Below are 24413 nucleotides of genomic sequence, written 5' to 3' on the forward strand. Positions count from 1 at the left end.
TCAATTTAAAGCATTTGGAAATTATTTTCATACAAAGAAAGAAAAATTTAAGAAATGACAGTCATGCATGATGATTTCTTCCCGTGAGTCAGTATTCTAGATCATTAATATAATATAAATAAATGTTTTCAGAAATAGGTTTTTATGTCTTTCATAACATTAATTTAGTGAAAATGCTGAATTTTAAAAATTGATACTAATTGCAATAATTTTATTAAAGGTTTTTCAAACTTCCTTTGAAGTGCATTGTTGGTGGAAGAGGTTGAGCTATATCCCTTGAAGCTTTCAGGAGAATATTTTGAAATGGCCAAAGAAGGCACAACAATTTGTATTTTTCTTAAAAATTCACATAAACATTTTTTAAACCAATCAATTATTTTGCCAGGATTAGGGACATACCCGTGACACAGCTTCAGGAGCTCGTGACAGTATGTGCCCAAGGCGGTTGGGCTACAGCTTGGTTTTAGGCATTTTAGGGAGACAGAAGTCAAAAATCAGTGTATGTATGATGTTAATTGGTTCCCTTTAGAAAAGGAAGACAGCCCACAGGGTGGAGGGGTAGGGTTCCAGGTAATAGGTGGATTCAAAGATTTTCCAATTGGTTGAAAGAGTTTATCTATTAATAAAGACCTGAATCAGTAGAAGGAAGTGTCTGGATTAAGAATGGGGTTGTGCACCTATAATCCCAGCACTTTGGGAGGCCGAGGTGGGCGGGTCACAGGGTCAAGAGATCAAAACCATCCTGGTGAACCAACATGGTGAAACCCCCTCTCTACTAAAAAATACAAAAATTAGCAGGGCATGGTGGCACACACCTGTAGTTCCAGCTACTTGGGAGGCTGAGGCAGGAGAATTGCTTGAACCAGGAAGGTGGAGGTTGCAGTGAGCCAAGATCGCACTACTGCACTGTAGCCTGGCGCCTGGTGACAGAGCAAGACTCTGTCTCAAAAAGAAAAAGAATGGGGTTGTGGAGACTAGAGTTCTTACTATGCAGATTAAGCCTCTAAGTAGCAGGTATCAGAAAGAATAGATTGTAAACATTTCTTATCAAACTTAAAGGAGGAGGTTCTGTCACTCTTAAGGTCCCTGTTTTAATGTTGTTGATAGTCAGCTGTGCCAGAATTCCAATGGAAGTCAAGTATAGTGAGGCATGTCTGAACACCGGTTCCCATCATGGCCACAACTAGAGCACTTTTCCATAGTTGATTGTGTTTATTTTCTCTTTTCCACTAAGTCATTGATTAAACTAGTTAACCTAGGAAGATGTTTTCCTGTGATTTGTGCAAACCCTGCCTGGTTCATCACATGGACTTTTGACAGCACCCAGTACATGCTGTGCACATCCATGTTAATAGTTTCATATTTTAAGAAAATAGAGCAAGTCATTTATTAATAATTGATCACTTGAAGATGTTAGGATAGCATATATACTCAATTAAAAGGAGCTTGTCTCTTTAGTCTTACAGATTGGGGAAATTTTATAGGACTTTGAAATGAATTTACTTCTTCAGAAAAGGAAATTAAAACCCAGAGAAGTAAAACGACTTGCCCAAAGTCATAAGGCTGAGCCAATACTCATACTTCAATGGTCAGTGCTCTTTCCTTTTGTACCTGCAGTATAGTTTTTGCTCTACTTATATTTATGGTACACATGTTTACATTCTACAAGTATGATTTTCACTACTATTCATATAGTTTTGTGAATCTTTATAACAATTATTTCCTGTCAAATTTACTAATATTCTTTGGTGATTTTCAGATTGTATGAAAACTTTTGAAATATGTTATATATAAATTTTTGGTGCTGCAAAAGAAGTAGCACTCCAATATAAATTTAATTTTTCTCAACAAGGCAACTTTACTTTCTGCAGAAAGGGTGCTCCCGTTAGCCATCTTGCCACAAGAGGACATTGAACAAAGGAGGCAGGGCCATTTATATCTAAGGCATCTGCCCTACTGCTGTGTCCTGATACCACTGGCTGGAACTGGACTTCACAGTCTAGACTGCACCTCGTTGGCTAACAACTTAAAACTTTCCTAAAGAGGTAAATGCAGAGGAGAACAAAGGAAAAGAGGAAGTAACTTGAGGAGTGCTTAGAGAAGCAGTTACATTTCCAAATAAGGAAAGGGAATAAGCTATGACCTAAGAATTGCCTGGGCTTGTCCAGGAATGTCAGGGCAAATATCTAGGTTAAAGTGTAAGAACTAAAAACACAGGATACACTTATTTCTTTATTATGACTAACAGCTATTTTAAGATTATTAGCAAAAGCTTTAAAGTAAATTAACCTTTGAAGAAGCTGTTATTTATTTGTAATGAACTAAGAGGAAAGTTTTGAAGAAGAATCTTCTATTTCTTCTTACTTCCTAAAAAATAAATCTTGTTATTAGCAAGATGGCTTGAGTAGTCGAGTTGATCAGAGAAGGGCTCTGGAGTCTAAGCTCCCTACATGGGTTAGAATCTAAGTTGTGGTAAGATGGAGACCCCAAATTTACTACTATTTGATACCTTAGTTTTATCCTCTGTAAAATTGGTATTATAACAGTAACTATTCCATTGTTTATGTTTTTATGTTGTCGAACAGAAAACAAAGTAACGTATATAAGCCAGTGCAAGCATATAGTAATATCTTTGTAAATATTAACTATTGTAGTATTTATTTCTCTCTGGTTTTTAATGAATATATATATGTATGTTGGAAACACAAGAGTTTAGAAAAAGAGAAATGAATAAATATGTAACCCACTGGTCTTGTGATACTCCAGCGATACATAGAAAATAATAAATTGACAGAATTTAAATATTTTTTACTTTTTTGGGGAGATGGCAGATAATTTTCATGGATAATAAGTAGTTTGCCTTGTTTTTAATGTTCACCAGTTGTTTTCACTACCAAAGGAAATAGACATTACCAAGGAAAGCACATTGCAATTTATATTGTGCTAATCACTATTTTAATTCAACAGTTTGGTTCCACATTTATTGGAATTATGTATCATGTGCTATTGTAGGCATTGGGATTGTAACTAAGAACCTTATTACAGTCTAGCAGGATATATATATAAAAATTTAAAAAATATGTATAAATGAATATGCATAGTATCTCATGTATATATCTGCATATATATAGTTTAATTGAAACAGTAAGAGAAATAATTTAGAAAAGAACATTTATGATTTAAAACAAAAGACATTGTAGCATTAAATGAAGCGGTATTCACTACTAAGAACTCAGTGCAGTTTTCATTGCTGTAACAAAATACTCAGACTAGGTAATTTATAAAGGAAAGACTTTTATTTAGCTTATGGTTCTGGGATTCTGGGGTCCAAGGTGGGCAGCCACATCTGGTAAGGGCCTCATGCTGCTTCTTAGAATGGTTGAAAAGTGGCAGGACAAGTGCAAGCAAAAAACTAATTCATTCCTATGAGAACTAAACCAGTCGTAAAGACCTTAGGACTGGGCATGGTGGTCCAGAACTTTGGGAGGCCAGTGTGGATGGATCATGAGGTCAACAATTTGAGACCAGCCTGGCCAACATAGTGAAACCCTGTCTCTACGAAGAATACAAAAATTAGCCAGGTGTGGTGTTTCGTGCCTGTAATCCCAGGTACTCGGGAGGCTGAGGCAGGAGAATTGCTTGAACGTGGGAGGCGGAGGTTGCAGTGAGCCGAGATTGTGCTGTTGTACTCTACCCTGGGTGACAGAGCAAGATTCTTTCTTGTTGGGGGTGGGGAGGGACGAAAGTTTTTAAGATAAAGACCCAATCACCTGTTGAAGACACAACATCCCAATTTGGCCACACTGGGGACTAAGCCTCTATTTGAGTTTGTTGGGAACAAGCTATATTCAAATGATAGCAAGTACCATGGTATTTTTTCTCCAGTATATTTTTTATTGGCAATCTACTAAATTGTTAAAGTGTACTGATCTTCACTTTTTTATTCCTTACTGTACTTTTTTTTTTTTTTTTTTTTTTTAAATTTTCTGAGATGGGAGTTTGGATCTTTTTGTCCAAGCTGGAGTACAGTGTTGTAATCTTGGCTCACTGCAACCTCCATCTCCTAGGTTCAAGTATTTCTCCTGCCTCAGCCTCCCGAGTAACTGGGATTACAGGTGTGCATCACCACACCCCACTAATTTTGTATTTTTAGTAGAGATGGTGTTTCACCATCTTAGACAGGCTGGTCCTGAATCCCTGACCTTAGGTGATCTGCCCACCTTGGCTTCCCAAAGGGCTAGGATTAAAGGCATGAGCCACAGTGCCCAGGCTTACTGTACTGTTTTGGATGTCTGTGACTAAAGCTTTAAAACTCTTCTCCCTGAGTTATCGAACAGTAAGACACTGCAAATTCCCAAATAGGATTTAAAAGCAGAGGAAAATTCACTTAGAGCAGTAACTATAATCCTGCAAACAAACAACAAAAATTAAAGTCCTCTTTTTAAAAACCACAGTGCTTCATAATCAGTTCAGTGTTTTTGACAAAATAGTAAGAATTGTGAGTTATGGCTCCAAGCCAGTCTTTTAATAGTGTGTTCTAATATTCCTAGCATTTTCTAATAATATGATTTATTCTGTTTTATTATAGAATTATAATTGCAAATTGCCTGTGTTTAAAATAGGTTGCATTTCAAAATTTTATTTGATGTCATTTGTTTGAATTTTCACATAGCCTTTGCCACAGAAGTGTGTCAGCTTCTGAAGCCATAAAAATATTTCTATTAAAACAAATACGTTAGTACTAGTTTAATCTGAATTATTTGTAGAGGCAGTATAGTACAAGGTCAGGAGATGGAGAAAAATGCAGTGTGTGTGTGTGTGTATGTGTGTGTGTGTGTGTGTGTGTACACACATAAAAGTTAATGAACTTGTTGGGGAAGAAAAACATTTTGGAAGTTTGAGCTGTTTACCATTTGTCTTGACATTTACCTAACTCTATTTCTGTATCCCTTCTTCATTAGTAGTCCACATACTTATAGTAGTCTCCACATACTATAACCCTTTTGAGTGAAAACTTAATCAAGGTTGGGGGTTGCTGCAATCTCCCAAAGATTTCTGAGTTACAAATTTAAGTATTCTTTTCTTCCCTTTTCATCCAGTTAAACACCTTTAGTTTTTCTCTAAAGAACTGAGTGTTTAGCCAGGTTTGAGAATTGTTGCTTTTTAAAATCATACCAGTGTATCATCAGTACTGCTTTGGAAGAATATACTTACATCTAAGAGAGTATCGTATTTAACCAGGTGACTTTGTATTTTGCTGAATTAGTGAGAAGCATTGTACAAGAAAGATAAAGGGAACAAGGATTGGCATTGGATTGATCTGTGCACAGCCCAGCTCTTCTTGGAATTTTATAACTTGGAACAGTTGTAATAATGTATATAATACAGAATGATGAAAATGATAAGAAAAATACTGAATGTGTTGCTGTTTTTTTTTATAATATGAATGCTATAGATGCTGGTAGGCTAGAGACCTGAAAAAGTTAAAACAGTGTAGAAGTTTTTGCTATCAGGGCTAACACTATAGTAGCCCACCAGGACAGCAAGGATGTTCTTCTCAAACATAATTGTTGCTGTTCTTGACTTTCCTTGCTTTTTCTCTGTCCTGTGCTCTGTTAGTACTTTATGGGACAACTGGTTAAAAACTAATTTAAACTTAAAATTCTAATTATTTCATTCAGGAATCTTTTTTAGAGCACCTGTGAACGGTGTTTTTCTACACATTATACCTGATATACCATACACAAATTTATATTTAGGTACTTTAAGCATTTTTGTGGACATTATTTTGTTTTAGAATTATACAAGTAGGAAAAGTAAGGCCACAAATGTTTTATCTCAATTTTGTAGATAACGTAAATGATCGTAGAGAATTTTGTACTTTTCTCCTCTTTGAATTTGTTGAATTGGATGGGAGCAGTGCTGGCTCCTTTGAATGTCCTCTGCTGATTCCTTTTCAGTGTCAGTTTTAAATAAAGTGTATTTAAATGGAAGTAAGTTATTGTGGCATAAGTTTCTTACTGTCATAGGTATATTAGTTATTGTGGAGAAAAATTGCTAAAATAAGGTATTTTTTAAGACAAAACAACAGCAATTAATATGTATATATTAAATAAGAAAGTAAAGTCAGTGGGTAGTAGAGCTTTCATTCCATTACACAAGAAAATTGTTTCTTGATTAGTAGTTATATTTTCTGTTTGTAAAACTTGTCACTGTATGTAAAGTCTGTGATTAAATTTGTCATTATTATTTGGATTTACTAAAAAGCCATTTAGTTTCTGATTATATAGAAAGTAATTTGTTAGGGTATTTTGTAAAGATGAAGAGTCCAAATAAAGATGTATAAAAAATAATTTTCTGATGTAGAGAACCAAAAAATTATTTAATAAATGCCTGAGTTTATAACATCTCTTGAATGTAGACATGAGTCATGTTACTTGGAAATGCTTTACTAAGTAAGTAAGCTTATAAATGAGTTGCAGTTTAATTTTCTTTTTTCTTTCTTTTTTTTTTTTAAGGTTTCAGCAGAGCAGCTTTACCATTTGGGCTGGTGAGGCGAGAATTATCCTGTGAAGGTTATTCTATTGATCTGCGATGCCCGGGCAGTGATGTCATCATGATTGAGAGTGCTAACTATGGTCGGACGGATGACAAGATTTGTGATGCTGACCCATTTCAGATGGAGAATACAGACTGCTACCTCCCCGATGCCTTCAAAATTATGACTCAAAGGTAAATATTCATGTGTTAATATCCTATTTCAGCTGTTACGTCCAAGTTACAAAAATTATTGCAGTTATTCCAAAGCAAATGGAATAGGCCACGTCTCAGCCTATTTATTAAACTGAGTTGGATTTTTAACCTAATAATGTTGATTTCTACACTTTATATTTTCATCAGCATTCAAATATGCAAATCATTTTAGTATAGATCGATGTATCAGAAGAAATACGTAATACATATCTTTTTGTGTTATATAAAAATAAAATAAAAAGCAAGAATAATATTTGAAATGTAATTTTGTTTTTTAAGGCTTCAAAATTTTGAAATACTTTTTGTAACATCAAGAATATTTAAGTGCCTCGGTCTTTGGCAATAGTCACTCCGTAACTTTTTTTTTCTTAAAATTTTTTTTAATTAAAAAGCTTTGTTTTTTTAGAGCAGTCTTAGGTTCTTAGTGAAGTAGAAAGTACAGAGATTTCTCACGTGATCCATATCCACACACGCAGCGTCTCTCGCTGCATGTACTTTGCCCCACAGCAATATAATTGTTAACAGTCTATGAACCTGCTTTGACACATCATTATCACTCAAAGTCCATAGTTTACAATAGGGTTGACTTTTGGTGTTGTACATTTTTTGAGTTTTGATAAATGTATTCACCATTGTAGTATCATACAGAATATAGTTATGTGCCACATAATGACCTTTTGGTCAATGATGAACCACATGTATCATAAAATGCTGATAGATCTGAACTGTTGCCTAGTGACACCTTAGCCATCATGAAGTTGTAGTGTGACAAATTATCTTTTCTATTTTAGATGTGTTTAGATGCACAAGCACTTAACATCATATTATAATTGCCTACGGAATTCAGTACAATAATACGCTATTCAGGTTGTAGCCTAGGAGCAATAGACTATACCTTATAGCCTAAGTGTGTAGTAGGCTGTACTATCTTGGTTTGTTTAAATACACTCATTGCTGTTCATGTAATGATAAAACAGCCTGACAAGGCATACTCAGAAAGTATCCCTTTGTTAATGATGTGTGACCAGTTTCACTGCCCTAAAAATCCTCTGTCCTTTGCCTGTTCATCCCTCTTCTCCTCCTAACTCCTGGTAGCTACAGATATTTTCCAGATTGGCTTATTTCACTTAGTAATATGCTTTTACATTTCCTCCATATATTTTGTTGGCTTGATCATTTCTTTTTAGAATGGAATAATATTCATTGTCTGAATAGACACAATTTATCCATGCACCTACAAGAGGACAATGGGTAGTTTTCAGGTTTTGTCAATTATGGATAGAGCTACTGTAAACATCATTGTGCAGTTTCTTCTGTGGATATAAGTTTTCAATTCTTTTGGGCAAAATCCAGTGCACAATTGCTGGATTGTATGGTATGAGTATGTTTAGCTCAAAGTGGCTAAACCACTTTGCATTTCTGCCAACAATGAATAGAAGTTCTTTTTTCTCCACATTTTTGCCAGCATTTGGTTTTGCCAGCATTTGGTATTGCCAGTGTTTGAAATCCATTCTATTAAGTATGTATTGCTGTCTTATTGATGTTTTAATCTGTAATTCCCTAATGACATAAAATGTTTAACATTTTTTAATATACTTATTGCCATATGTATATCTTTTTTTTTTTTTTTTTTTTTTAAATAGAGTCTTGCTCTGTTGTCCAGTGCCTAGGTTGGAGTGCAGTGGTGTGATCTCTGCTCACCGTAACCTCTGCCTCCTGATTAAAGCAGTTCTCATGCTTCACCCTCCTGAGTAGCTGGGATTACAAGCGTGCAGTACCAAGCATGGCTAATTTTTGTGTTTTTAGTAGAGACTGGGTTTCACCGTGTTGGCCAGGCTGGTCTTGAACTCCTGACCTCAGGAGATCTGCCTGCCTCAGCCTCTCAAAGTGCTGAAATTACTGGTGTGAGTCTTCTGTATCTTTTTTGTATCTGTTCAGTCTTAGCCCATTTTTTAAATTGTGAAGGGGTTTTTTAGTGTTTCATTTTATTCTTTGTATATTTTGGGATAATAGTTCATCAGGTATCTCTTTCTCAAATATTTTCTCCCCGTTTTTGGCTAGTTTTCTCATTCTCTCCAGTTAAGAGGTATTGAGGGAGGGCAGTCACTCCAGCAGAAGTTCTAAGGAACTCCTTTCTTTGGCCGAGGGTCTTGGAGAAGGTGGGGGTTCCTCCCAGGATAAAAGTCCACATCCACACACCTGGCCAGATTTCCCTTCTGGCATCCCCTTCCACACTCTTTGTGGAAGTCTTTGTCTTCTTTTCTTTTCTCTACCTAAATAAAATCACCTTTCTGCAACACCGCTTGGGTCTAACATTTACGTTTACAAGCCTAAGGCGCACCTGCAGTAGTCCCATCGCTTATTTTTAAAAAAAATTAAAAACCAAAACCCACAGCATTCTCTCGTGGGAGCCGTGCCTCACCACCACCCAAGAAAAAACCCAGTTACAGTATCATTTATATAGTTAGTTAAGACTTAAAACATACAAACAAGCAAATAGAATTAAATAACAAGTTCAGCTTAATAAAGCATTTAACTAAGTATAGAATTCCTTGTATCCTTCAATGAATTATAGAATATCCTTTTAACAGATTAAACAGTTTCTGGCTTTTCTTCCTAGCAGAAAGGTTTAGCTTTACTCAATAGGTTAGAGAAGTTGTAGAAAAGGCTATCAATATGACGGATGTGTTAAGCCAAGATGGAAAGCATATTTTTGAATAGTAAGTGGGAATTTCTGCCATCTTCAAATAGTATACAGATAGCTAAGGTAAACATATTCCGGTTAGGTTCTAGTCTTTCTAGTTCAAACCAGTGCTTTTTTTTTTTAAATCTTGTACATTACCCAAGATGATTTTAAAAATAACGAAGAGAGACCAGTTGTCTTTTCTTTAAAATTTAGATTTAAGGACTATTTGGCCCACAGTTACGATCATTCAAATTCAGGACAATATAAAATTTGACATCATTGTTTGAATGTTCAAGGCATTGTAGTTTATATTAAGGTGTTAAAGATGGTTATAAGTTGGTGCTTAGCCACTTTGAAAATAGTGCAGTTGCCAGGTGCAGTGGCAACTGTAATCCCAGCCCTTTGGGAGGCTGAGGCGGGTGGATCACTTGAGTTCAGGAGTTCAACCAGCCTGGCCAACATGGTGAAACCCCATCTCTACTAAAAATACAGAAATCGGCTGAGTGTGGTGGCAGGCACCTGTAATCCCAGCCACCTTGGGAGGCTGAGGCAGGAGAATCTCTTGAATTCAGTAGGCAGAGGTTGCAGTGAGTTGAGATTGGACCACTGAACTCTAACCTCAGCGACAAAGCAAGACTCTGCCTCAAAAAAATAAAATAAAATAAATAAGAAAAGAAAACAGTATAATTGAGTTAGGTAGAGATGAATATAAAGTATATGTATGTCCTAATATGATAGCCGATCTCAATTCTTGGGTTGAAATGTAAATTCTGAGAATTTCTACTTTATTGAATTTGAGCAATTTTCACTGAGCTTGTTTATAAATTACAAAAAGTAGATAATATATCATTAGTTAATTTTGTGTTTTAAAAATGATGTGTTTGCTTTAAAGCTGTATAAATGATATCTCTTAACTGTTGCCTTCCTACATGTAAATATAATACAGAAAACTGCTGAGAATGAATATATATCATTTTTCCTGTATTAGACACAGAACACCTCTTGTCATTTTTTTGTTGTTGTTTGGATTGTGGTACTCCTGGCATCTTAATTAGAATTTTTCTATATTTAAGATAGTGTGAATAATTATTGAATATGTAGAATAACTTGTCCTTTTTCAAAACATATTTTAAATCCTCAAACCCTAATAGGTTAGCAGATTTTTCCCTTCTATATTCCTCAAAAAATGTGATAGTCATGTAGTGAAAGGAGACATGTTTATTTCTTTATGTAGAAAGGTTCTCTTTGGAATGCTCACATTAAAACGTTAGAATTTTTCCATTAAATTTGAAAGCCCCCTTTTTTATACATGTAATGGTAGAGATGCGCATAGACTTCTCAGTACCATTAAAATATGTTTGCATCATATTTTACTCCTCTTTCCCGTTGTTTTTCACCCCCTTTCTTCCATTGTTAACTCTTCAGCAGTTGAAAATCAAGTAAATAAATACACTTTTAATTCAAGCTGTGGACATGTTAAAAGTATTGTATTCACTCTCCATTCTCTATTTCCTGTTCATTTAAAGGTGTGAAACTTCAGCTCTAGTAGCAGCTGATTATAATATACTTAAGTACTCTGAGTGGCTCATCCTAAAAAGTGAGAAATGAAATGCTTTCTTAAAATGATACTTGTTTTAATATTTTATGGAATAGTCACCATTTAGTACTTTTTAAAGAAAATTGTTGGGGTGGGGGAAACTTAAAAACTTTCAAAACAGTTATAACACTTTGAATTCATTAACAAACCAAAAAAACAAATTCTATTACTTTGAAATATTCAATTAACAAGTAAATTATTATTTTGCTAATAGTATTGTCTCTTTGCAGCACTTGTGTACAAACTAGTAGGTGTCTTAAAGTGGTATGCTTGATTATACCTGAAGATTCACTTCCCAAATTACACCTTTTTTCACTCTAAAAACCTGCTTATTATTATCATTGTAGTTTACTGCTTCAGATGATGATGTACATATAAAACCTCAAGTTTTTAGCACTTTGGACTAGAGATTTGAAAGTGCTTACGTAAATATTTACTGGTTTATTTTCAATATTAAATTTGAGGATCACATGCATAGTTACGTCTTGTACTAAGTAATTCATACCATCATAGACACATGAGTGTACCTTTGTAAATGCAAAGAGGTACGAAACGTAATACATACTCTGTAAGGAAGATGGTGAAAATGTGTGCTTCAGTTAGTCCCTCTTGTAGAAAGGTGAATTTTGTATAAAATAGAACCCCACTGCCCACCTCCCTTTTTTTGGGCGAGGGAGGGATTGAAATTGCCCAGGGAAAGTAAGGTTATGTATGCCCTAGATTTATGGAACTAGCTTGGCTCCTTTAAAGCTTTTAACCAAAAAAATTTTTCTTAAGCACAATTAAAGGTAGCACCTCACTAGAACCTCATAGCATACTTATATTATGTTTCTTTTCTTTCTTTCTTTCTTTCTTTTTTTTTTTTTTTTTGAGACAAGGTCTCACTCCCTTGCCCAGGCTAGAGTGCAGTGGCACAGTCTCTGCTCACTGGAACCTCTGCATCCTGGGTTCAAGCAATTTTTCTTCCTCAGCCTCCAGAGTAGCTGGGATTATAAGCACACACCACCATGCCTGACTAATTTTTTTATTTTCGGTAGAGACGAGGTTTCACCATATTGTCCAAGCTGGTCTTGAACGCTTGGCCTCAAGTGATCTGCCTACCTCAGCTTCTCAAAGTGTTAGTATTACAGGCGTGAGCCACCGTACCCGGCCTATATTTCTTATTAAGTAAAATTCAGCATAGTTCTGGTTATTATAGTGTCCATTTAAATCCCTTGAAGTTTATTTCAGACCTAGGTGGCATGTAAATGAATAGTTCAGCAAGCAGTTGTTTATACAGGTTTGGTACTTAAAAGAGTAGTCAGCAAAGAATGTAAAGGAGAAACAAATGTAAACATAAAGTTGAATAGTTGCAGGTGAATAAATGGTATTACCCACAGAGATTATGTATTTGAGCATGCAAAACCTGGTGGACAACACCTGCATGAAGGAGCAGAGGTAAAGCTGCCGTGAAAAAATGGAACAGACATGGGAGAACTAATGTCTTAGAAGCCAGCAGCAAAATGCAAAAGAGATACGCTAATTTTCTTGATGACGTTGAAGATTTTTATTCTATTTTGACAGCTCAAATAAAAGAACATGCTAGGATTTTCAAAATAGGAGAGTTTCAAGATAAAAATCAAGAAATAGCCGTTAGCCTTACCTTATATAGAACAGTAGGAATTAGATAATAGTACTCTGGTCACATGGATCCAGATGGTGAATAAATATAAGATATGAATTTATAAAGTAAGGATAAACTTCTAGGATTTTTATTCTATGAGAAAGGAAAAAACAATCTAGCTTTAGAACTTTAGATATAGTGTAATTAGCTTAAACTATATAAGCAACAAAGCTGATTTCAAAGCTCAGTGTTTTCTCAAAGGTTGGGATAATGGAAGTCAGCTCTAATATGTAGGCACCAGAATAATCTATTTTCTTTCCATGCCCCATTCAATAAATTTCTATCCTTGAATTTCCCTAAACTTATCAATATCCTAACCTATTATATCAAAGTATAATAATTACCCTTTATTTTACTCTTTAAACTCAAGAGCATATGGAGTGTTGACAATTTCTTGTGTGCCAGAGGGTTTGAAGGAATGTGGTGTTGTGTATATATGTGTGTTACTTTGTTATGTGGTTGTTTACATTACAGTGGATGCAGAATGAGACTGGAAAATTGAGTGCATACTTCCACATTCAGTTAGAAGTAAGACTACATGGAAAGGACAATGTATGCCTTAGTCTGGAATAAGCAGAATGATCTTACTCTCCACCATTACACCTCTCAGTCTTGTCACCAGGCAAGGTGTATAAATAGGGACTTGCTCTAGGGAATGGGAGAGTTTATAGGCCATGACTTCTATTTTAAGAGAGTTATTGAATACCAGATTGTTAGAGCTACAGAGGAGCTTGAGGCTCATCATATTCTAATTCTCTTTAATTACACTTGGGGAATTGGCTGTCATTATAGTTGGTACACTTGTTCACATAGCTACATGTATATTCTCCTCGCTTTTAAAAAAAATCTTCTTGGGAAGGAGTGCCAGTTTGTTACTGTTTTTACTTTGTGTGCCTTTAGAAAAAGGTTGGATTACTTTTCACAGGGGCTGAAACCTCAAATCACCTGTACCTGGAACCTCATTCATTAATATCTTACTGGCATGAAAATGTATTCATAAATAACTTTGAAGTTCAATTCTGCTATCTAGACTTTTAACGTGTCTGTTATTTTCAAATATACTAATAGATACTAATTTTATGTAAAATATTTAAACAAAGGAGGTACTTAATGTGCGCACACACACACAGACACATACACATACACCTTTACCATGGGAAGTGTTGAATATTGGAAGTCTCTCAGAATTTAATCAACAAAATTCATTTAAATGCAGTCACAGTTCTGCCAGTATACTCTGGCAGACTTTATGATTGTAGATTTCAGTTTGTGTGTACTCTCCTTGACATAAAATCCTCTCAACTTTTTATATTGACCATCCATTCTTCATGAAGAGGCTTTGTATCCAAGTCAGAGCTGTATGAAAGGTGTTCTTATTTAATTAATATTTGTCTTCTGGTTTCTATTATAGGTAAAAATAAACTGTAAAGTCATCCTTCTAAAATCTTCATATTTCTTCCTCTTTAATGGCATTTTTCAAAGGGCAAAATTAGCACAATATGTCTTTCTCACTTCATACAGTGTTTCATAATATTTGGGGTTTGCGTATTTTATTCCTGCATTATTATGAATCCTTACTAGTTAGGGTTACTCTTGCTTAGCATATTCATTCAATACACTTGTTCATTCTCATAGGATCTAAGCCTGCCACTTCTCAGAAACTGCATTCTTACCCTTATGTTACTTATCCCAAGTGCTTTTATCTACTTGTTGTGTCAGGTTTATCCACCGCTTGTCCATTAGGATGAAATACACACAGAGAATACTAAGTTACTCAGATGTTTCTAACCCGTCATATCTGTGCAGCCTACTTAGGTTATTTTTTGCTAGTTGATGGATTTCTCCTAATTCTCTCACTCTTGGCCTAGTTGTTTCAAGGCAACTACTGGTATTACAAGCACATCTCTGTGGTCAGGGCTTTGAGAGATTGCTAGTATAGATTCTTGAACTTTGGTACAGTAATAAATAACCGTTAAAGCTCTTATTGGTATACCTAATTGGACATATACTTTGCATGTCACTTACTGATGGACATTTAAAGCAAAGTACTCATAGGAAGGGGAGACTATTGGCAGTAATAAACATGAACCATATTAAACATTCACATTTAGTGTGCAAGAAAGACTAATAAATTATAAAATGCTTTAGAAGACAAATTATCTAAATGTCTTTTATGACCCTGCTTATCAAATGTGGAAAAGAGAGAAATAAGGTCACATCAAAAATTCCGTCCTATGATCCTCTATTTCTCTCTTTAAAAAAAAAATAACTTGAGACAGGATCTTACTCTATAGCCCAGGCTGGAGTGCAGTCTCTGCTCACTGCAGCCCCAGCCTCCCGGGCGCAAATGATACTCCCACCTCAGCCTCTCAAGTAGCTGGTACTACAGAAGCGTGCCACCACACCCAGCTAAGTTCTGAAAAATTTTTATACAGACAGGGTTTCTGCCATGTTGCCCAGGCTGGTCTCAAACTTCTGGACCCAAGGGTTCTGCCTCCCTCAGTCTCCCAAATGCTAGGATTACAGGTGTGAGCCACCAGGCCCGGCTCTGCGTCTCCTTTTAAAATGAAAATTAGTAAAACAATTCTACTAGGTGTTGAAGACTAAGAAATACAAGTGTGAATTGGCTCATTTTCACTGGTACTTCCCATTAATTTAAGGGGTTTTTACCCTTTATATTATGTCCATTGGTTGAGGAAACTAAAGGAATTTTTTTCCTAAGGATGTTACATTAGTGGTCTTAAGTATTCCCTAAGGATTATGCAATGAAATTCGGAAGCTTGAAAGATACTTTAAAAGTTTGAACTTTATTTTATTTTTTAACAGATATAGTCTGGATAAGGGAAATTATTTTTGAAAGCAAAGCCATATCTCATTTCTACTTTGATGATTTTGCCTCAATTTTTTATTTTTAGAAGTTATCTTTATTTTTGAAACCAAAGTGGAGAGATGAAGAAATACGATCAAAATCAATGGAGATGAGCACAAAGATTTCATTTGACCTACGCATTTCAATATGATCATAATGATCTTTTTATAGTGCTTTTCATAGCCTTTGGGATTATGTATTTCACCTTTCTTATTTGAAAGGTATTATAAGTGGGGTGACAATGGTATTTCTGTGGTGCCTATATCATCATATACCTTACAGTTTTTCACTCGCCTAGAGCATTTCTTGCTGCACACTAAAACATTAGTTTCTGTTTACAGAGTGTGACATTTAAACAAGTTAATTGACAAAACTGTGTTTGATTGATATCTCTGAAATGTACTGAACAATCAAGTGTTAAATTTATTTACTTACTGTCTAAGGAAAATTATTGTGAGTAATTAGGTTTGTGGTGGCATTTTGCTGGTACACATTTACCTGAATGAGGGACCACTAGATCTGCTTTCTTAAGACTGTTTTCAGATACCCATTCAAGGACTTTGCTTTGTTGTTTCTAAGTAAGATTTCTTTTGAGTATGGATCTGCTTGTTGACATCATACTAATAGGATAAAAATTTTGCTTACAAGCATCTTTTTAAAAAAGTTATACTTTGAACAGATAAGAAGAATAGATACTCAGTCACAGTTGTAAAGAATAGAAAATAAATTTTATTTTAAAGTTTCAAATCAAGACAAAGTCACTAATTTTGCTGGAATTTGGCATTTTCTTCTGTTTTTTTTTTTTTTTTTTTCTTTTTCTGCCAACAAAACTCATAGACAAAACTCATATTTTTTTTTTAGTAGAAATGGGTTTCATCATATTGGCCAGGCTTGTCTCGAACTCCTCACCTTGTAATCTGCCTGCCTCAGCCTCCCAAAGTGCTGGGATTACAGGTTTGAGCCACTGTGCCTGGCGCTGCCTTGCATATTTTAAAGACCCATTCCTTTGTCTTTGCTTTATATTTTCTTTAAGTATATTAGAGCAATGTAACTAGATTATTATTATTTTTTTTTTTTTTTGGTGCTGTTTATTACTTCACTCCTAGTTTTAGAGGTAATATGTCTCTTTGGGATGTTACAACGAAAAATCTCATTATGAAAAATTAGAAGTAAATGATTTTGTGGTCTTTAACACATTTAAAGTTTGTATAAATAATCAAATATATTATGCAACTAATACACAGTTCTCTCAAAATTTGTTCACATATCATATGTGAAGACCAAGAAAGGCACAGTTTTAGAACTTACCTATATACATTATTTATAGCTTTAAGAAAGTGTCTGAAATGAGAGTTGCTCTATTTAAATTGGCTTGAGATTATTTCAAGTGGTCTTTCTGTTTGTTTTTTCAGACCACAGCTCTATTATTGTTATTGAGCTCACCTGTAGTTTGTGGAAATCTTACTCTGCCTCTAAACATAGATTCATGGTAAACCCATGAAGGTAATGAATCTTAAGTCATCATAGCCCTTCACTTGCACAGGTCTCCTCCAAGGCATTTGAACTTTTTTGGTAAAAATTTGCAGAAATACAGTATTTAAACACAATCTTTAAAGGCTTTTATTTTGTTCTCTGACTTTTCCATTAGACTTCCTCTCATTTATGGTGTCTTAGGAATAGCCAGGCACATTTAGAGATGCAGTTAAGTTCAGTTGGTGTTAAATTCAGTCTAGGTTTAGTGGAGTTATTTTTACATGGTTTGTAGACACTTGTGTACAATTTAGTTGCTGCTGTCTATTCTGGTGAAGAAACAGTCTCTAGAAATACTTCTGTCATTCATTATATTTCCTTCCTGATCGTGACTATTTCCTTCCTGATCGTGACATAAATGTGCAAAGCCAGATGTGATACTGCAATTCAAAAATTTCCTATGACACCTAAGATATGTGGGTAGTGGAAGAGAATTAATGTTTGTAGCATATGAAGCCAGAAGCTAGTCTATGGAAAATGCTTTCATTCATTGCATATATGTAACAATAATGGACATTTGGTTTTCATAGATACCTAATTCAAAGAGAAATTTTCTCCTACATATTCTTGGTGGAGTATGTAAAGTACACAGAACACATGTCAAGTGTAGTACTTAAAATTACAAATGTACCATACTTTCTCCCCTCTTGGTAAGTATAATATCAAGTAGAATTGATCAGAATGCCAGTGTTTGTAAGGCATAGGCTGGAGCAGTGTAGCAAGCATGAGCTCTTGTGGCAATGTGGGTGCATGTTTTATGCATCACAACCATCAGTAGTAAAAAACAAAATTGGATCAGCTGTTCACAGGAAAGGCAACATTATAGAAAGTAAACTGTGAAATTATTACACGAAAAGAGACAGTCATAGACTATGTTGCTAAAAAAATGAAGTATTAGCAAAGAATGTTTGGCAATTAATTAATTAAAATGTTATTTTAGTTTTCTGGATTTTGTCAGTTATGGTTCTTGTTGGCTGTTACAAATTATTTCTTGGGATTTTTTTTTTCTTTCTAAATAACCATTCATTTTGGTATGTAACTTTCTGTGTGTAGTATTTTTCTATTTTGTTTTCTATAGAAGGACCCTTAAATTTTACAAGCTTTAGACCCTACAAAACTTTGACTCTACCTTTTTTATTTATCAGATAATAGTTTCAAGAAATTGGCATAGCATTCCACTGGACATTTATAGGTTGATAAGTGCATGTCAGGACATTTCATTGTATCTTTAGGTATCTTTGTATTTCAGAGTTTTAGGATTTGGGAGAAGAGAGCCGGAAAGATTACAAATTAAAAATTCATTTATTAAGGGGCATTAATTAAATGTATAAGCTAAAACATTCATTTATTTATTCAGTAAAAGACTTGAGCTAGAATACCCATTTTCACAGTTTATGTTAAATAAATGCATGGCTTTAAAATCCTACTATAATGTGGACAAAACTAAATGGAGGAATAGACAGATTTTAAAGAAATTTCACCAATGTGCTTTGCCTTTATTCTCTACTCCTCCTTCTTCTCCTTCTTTTTTGGAAGGTTCCCTCACTTTCAACTCCCATTACACCCTTTATGAGGAGAAAACTATTATTTAAGTTACTTTTCCTTAGTAATGGTGTTTGTTAGATCAATAATCAAAAAAAATCTTATAGTAAATAAAATTTCTTTTTTCTGTTATTACTCTTGGAACTTAGAAAAATGGCACAGGAAGAGAATGTATGCTGATGTTTTAATGATATTTTATAATTTGCTAATTTTTTCATACATTTATCTTACGACATCCTAAAATGTTCTTCTTATTAATTAAATTCCATATATATAACTAAAAGGAATATTTAAGTAACTTTTGAAATCGAATTGTGAGGTGTGTGAATGAGACTGCACCTTTAAAAATGTACATAGATAGGTATGTGAGATAGAAAAAGAGAGATAGTGGTCATAACAAATATATTATCTAATAAGTTGATTCAGGGAACTTATATATGTCTTGCCATTTGTTTCAACCCTTGATGAGTAGACCTTTATTAAGCTGTGATGATTACTGAATATAAAGTGTAACCAAGATTATTTTTTATTCAAATATAATTTAAATATTCATCAAAGAGAAGTTGTGCTTGAGACTGACAGAGACTATTAACATCAAAAAATATAATTAACTGCATTGGGTATCATGAAGCAGAGTTAGCCAAATAGCCGAGAGGTCTAATTGCTCTAGAGTTTGAGAAGCAATGGTTTTATTTTATGCCGTAGCTGTGGAATTAATAGTAATGTGGTTTCCTATGTGGGCCAATTAAAAGCTGCCTGTTAAGGTTCATTGCTCTATAGGAAACCCATTGAATATCGCTTAGTAAACAGGATTGACATGTCAGTGTGTACAAGAAGATAAAATAGAATAAAAACCATGAAAATGAGACGAAGTGTTAAAAGAACTTTGAAAACAATTGGTAGAAGTCTTTACCATTAGTGTTATAGTGGGTGTTGTGGTGTGCCTCCCAGATTTGCCTTTCAGGATCAGACACTCTTTCCCCCAGCTGTCAAGAGACTTGCCTGCTGATGGGCTCACAGCTGAGTCCCTCCGCAGGAACTGTCATGGGCTGAAGGGATTTTAAACCCTTCTCCCCAGAGGCAGCCCCCAATGAATCCCAATGAATGCCAGACTACAAAGGATCGGCCTCCTCATCTTTTGCTTCATTTCAGGGACATGTCTGACGGTGTCTCCCAACTCCAAAGCTCCCTCCCTGTGGAATGTGCTGGGCTTTTGTTGCAACTGCACTGGAGTTCAGCCTCTCACTCTCCACAACCCTGCATCTGTCATGGCTTCACTGATAGTTCTAATAGCATTCCCAGTAAGCCTCTTAGAGATCTCTGCCTCAGATTGTATGTACTTCCCGTGTTACCCAACCAAAGAAAAGTACTATACTGGCTATATACATTATGGGAATCTAGTTATTAAGTATAAAACTTAAAAGTTTTAAAGGAGAAAACCAAAAAAAGCCCATTCGGGTCTAAAAATGGCTTTTTGCACTCAAAGTTTATCTTTGTCTTGTCATCCTTTTTCTTTAATAAAAGTAATATTTTGACCTTTGTGGCTCTATTAAGCCTTTTAACTCAATACAAAAAGAAAGTGCTTCTGATTGAACCCAAAAGATTTTGCCTGGCCTTGGCTGTAGAGATTTAAAAGTGGGCAGACATTCTAATGGCATTTTGACATTAATGAGGTTGCTGAAATGGAAAAGTTTAAGGGTCAAAGATAAGAGCAGCGGCAAGTTCTTCTAGTGTTTCTTTTTCTTAATAATGTCATATCAAATATGCTTAAGAAGTTGACCATGATTCCTTATATAGAATATGTAATCTTATATGAGTATACTACTTTAAGTATTATAATACTTTTTGCAAATAAAAAAAATTCTAAAACTCTGTAACTATAAAACGTGCCACCTCAGTCTATGAAATTAATATATTTAGTTTTAACTTCAGCAAAACACATAAAAATCGTAAAATTGCTTAATAGATTTTATTGCATACAATATGATAATGTGTATAATACATCTTTAAACTGCAATGATAAAGCTGTCTTTCTAGTCATTCATTATTTAGTGTGCTTACTCTGTTTATATCTGTGGCATAAGAGTGCATGTTCACTTTCAGAAGAGGACAACATTTGCTGCTTCACGGCACACGACCCTCCACTCCCAAGCCTGCACGTGGTGTTACTGATAGTTAAAGCACTTAAGTCTAACATTTTGTAGATTTTGATGAATTGAGCCTTTCAGACAAGTTACTGATACGAAGCAAATTCAGTCTAGGAGTATTGGGAATAGAGGGTTTTTGCTTTCATTGTCACTTTTAAAAACTTGTACAAACTGCTTATGTTTTAATTTGGTTTATATCATATTGTTATGGAACCATGCTGGACTTCTGAAAATGCTATCTTGTCTTTCATTAATTGATTTGTACTATAAATGATTACTGAGTTCTGTGATATACAAGCAAATGTGCCAAACACTCTAACGGTATTTATGAACAACAGGTAAGAATATATTAAAATATTTGTTGGAGTACAGGCTAATGTTTATGGAGTTAATACATTTTAGAATAAGGTAGAGTGTTTGCACTGCATATGATTTAGAGACTCTTGAAATAGTGACTAACCCCTCAAAGGCTCTGTCATCTGCTGAAGAAGAGGAGATAATGTATAGAAATAACCGTGATACCAAATCTCCCTTACAGTATAGAAAACTTTCAAAAACTGGTGGAGAAGAGAAAGTGGTAAGTTATGGCCTGAGAAGGAAAAAGTACTGTATGCTCAAGGGATACTGAGGAGGTCTGTTAGGGAGTTACTCAGCTTCTCACCCCTTTCTTTCACACCCTCTGTAATATGCAGCAGCATCTTTAGCTTTCTTCCTCCTTTCAGGCATTGTGAGTGAGTTCTCTTCTTTCACTTAAGCTAAGGAGGAAAGGATCTTTCAAAGATTGTGATCTTTATATATATCTCAAAAATTATAAAAATAGTCCTACAAAATATCATTTTAAACATTATCTTTTACTTTGTCATGTCAGCATGGAAAATAGCACAAGGGGTTGAGTCCTTAATATTATCTTTGAAATATAAGGAGTTCAATATAGGAAGGACTAGTAATACACAGTTTCATATTCACTTGTTAATTTTTATCTGTATATATATATATTATTCAAACATGGCATATTTATGGTATTACTATGTTTCCAAAATTACAGGTATTTCTACACTTGAGGTAGTGTAGATTGCATTATGTGACATATGTAACAGCACATAATGTCTTTTAACAATTTTACTAAAACCAGGACTACAGATGAATAAAAAGTTATCTGACTGGGCTCAGTGGCTCCTGCCCATAGTCCCAGGACATTGGGAGGTGGAGGCAGGAGAAATGCTTGAGGCCAGGAGTTTCAGACCAGCTGGACCAAAACAGTGAGACCTCATCTCTATAGTAAACAAAAAATAAACTTGAATTTCTCCTCCCTCCCTTTCTTCCTTTCCTCCTCCTTCCTTTCTACCTGTGACTAATTGCTCTATTTATCTATCTATATTTTACAAGATAATTTTTTACATTCGTGACTGAGATGCAGCAAAAGGACCCTTCCCTTGATCTGTGCTTTTTAGAAAGAGCTCGTTGGCTAATAGGCTGTAGACTGAATGCTTATGAGTTCGTGTTCAGTTATCAAGAATGCCATCAGCAGTGCCTTGTTGCTTTCTTATCAGCTACTTCCTGCTGTCAGCTTGGCACTTATTTCAATAGAAAAGGATTTGCATCAAATGTAATGCCTTATTATATACAGCTAACATGGGGTTTTTAATTGTGCAAACACATGAGACTCCTGCAGTGGTAGTCAATTTGATAAAAGGATTAGATTATGAATATTTTGTCATGATTAAAGATTAGTTCAGATTTATCAGAAGTCAGCCAGTGAAATTTGTCGTGTATTTATCAGTTAGGTGAGACTCCATTAATCTGAGAGTGTATTAACCATGAAGTAGCCATCTCTTTAAAAGTCTGCTAAATTTGATTGTTTATATTCAGGTGACAGGTGCTAAGGGTTGTTTTTGGCTTTCCATACTTCTCCACTGCTCAGAGTGTGTCCTAAGAGTCTGTGTCTCTAGCTTTTGGTCATTAATTGTTTTTTTAATCTCATCTTATAGAATAGTTTGTTAAACGTCTACACAAAATTTCCGTAGTTTTTTTATTAAAGAAATAACAACTGTTATATATCTCAAGACATTTTGAATTGTTTCTTTGATGAAAAACCCTTCAGTAAAATACAGAAGATTGAGAATTCCAACTTAGCAGGTATTTAAATTGAGTACTTCATGCCATAAACAAGACTAGGCATTGAGATAGATTGAAAAGAAGCCTGGCATAGAATAGAAAGGTGAAACTGCAGTCCTAGACACAACTAAAAATCACTGTATGAGGCCCAATATAAGAGTATCCACCACTCTTGGAGTGTGGGAAATAATGTAAACAAGGACATAAGAAGCTTACCATGTAATTATAGACATGGAAAATAAAAAGTGAGTTTAGCAGCAACTAAAATGCAAAATATAAAAGAGATGCCATAAAGCAGAAAGTGATTAATTTCCAAATTAATTATATAGAGCTGCTGCTTTATATAAAAGGAAAGGAGGAGACTACTTCAGGTTAGGGTAGTCAGGGAATATAATCCTGTTTGGCCAGCATTGTTCGTATTGGCTTTCTCTGTACCACTTAACGTGGCTAATGCTTCCTGCGTATGTGTGTGTCTCCCTCAAGTACATCACAGGGAGATACTGTTCTTAGGATTGTGGTGTGGACACCACTGGGATTTGGAAAACAGCAGTTCCTCGGACTAGAAGCATAGTATCCTAAGCTCTGGTAATTTTTTACCTCGAGGACTTAACGGTCCTTTAAATGGATCTTCTTATTAAGGAAGAGATAGTTTAGGAAGTGCACATAGTCATTTATGTGAGAACTCATGTCAGAAGTATTTGCTAGTGTGCTAGCTGTTTTACATTACGTAGATAATCAAGATTCTAAAAGGCTACATCGAAAAGGTTGCCTCAGAATGATTTTTGTAGAGACAAGTATCTGAGCCATGCTTATGGAGTAGAACATATCTAGATAGTATACGAGAGAGAAAGATCTTTCAGATACAGTGATTCTTCTAGCCTGTGATGTTGGTAAGTCAATCACATTCTCTGGCCTTAGTATATCTTATCTATATTAATGAAGAATTAGATCAGTGATTTTTAAACTGGAATTCTTGGAAAAACCTTCAGGTTGATGGGTGAGTGAGGTATATGGGAGGAGAGAGCAAAGAGATTTTTCAGGAGTTTGGAGCAGAATTTCACTACTATAATTCCAGAACTGCTTCCACTTCTATTTCGAATCCATTCAATTAAGTAGGTTTTTTCTTCATTTTTTAAGTAAAATTTTTCATGGTAAAGAAATTTTGTTGCCAGAATTTGATACTAATTTGATACTACCGTATTTGATAATGATACATAATTTACGCTCATATTTGTTCTTAAGTACATACTTGCTAATAATGTTTTTTTAATTAAGGGAGAAGGATCCTCTATTAAAACAGAATACTGGTATGAAAATCATGAGGGGAGTTGGGATATAATTTGACCACGATGCTCAATAAGTAGATAGTAAGGTAAATTCCTTCTATGTGGGAAAGAAGGACGTAAGGAAATACAGAGCAAATCTGAAATTTGATACTTAAAAGAAAAGATTAATGGCTTTCTGAATAATTACATAGCACTTTGATTTTAGAATAAGAGTTTTCACTTTGT

General features: G+C 34.8%; 1 protein-coding gene across 28 annotated transcripts in view; it reads left to right on the forward strand.

Annotated features, from left to right (window-relative positions):
• The window catches only part of ADGRL2 (adhesion G protein-coupled receptor L2), a 682132-nt gene that overhangs the window by 590789 nt on the left and 66930 nt on the right, over positions 1-24413 (forward strand). For all 28 annotated transcript variants that reach the window (XM_074381060.1, XM_074381061.1, XM_074381065.1 and 25 more), the window contains one exon: positions 6519-6732. In XM_074381060.1, the coding sequence (XP_074237161.1) occupies positions 6519-6732 (214 nt within the window). The remainder of the gene's footprint in view (positions 1-6518; positions 6733-24413) is intronic.

The sequence above is a fragment of the Saimiri boliviensis genome, chromosome 11 (genome assembly GCF_048565385.1).
Source record: "Saimiri boliviensis isolate mSaiBol1 chromosome 11, mSaiBol1.pri, whole genome shotgun sequence".
NCBI lineage: Eukaryota > Metazoa > Chordata > Mammalia > Primates > Cebidae > Saimiri > Saimiri boliviensis.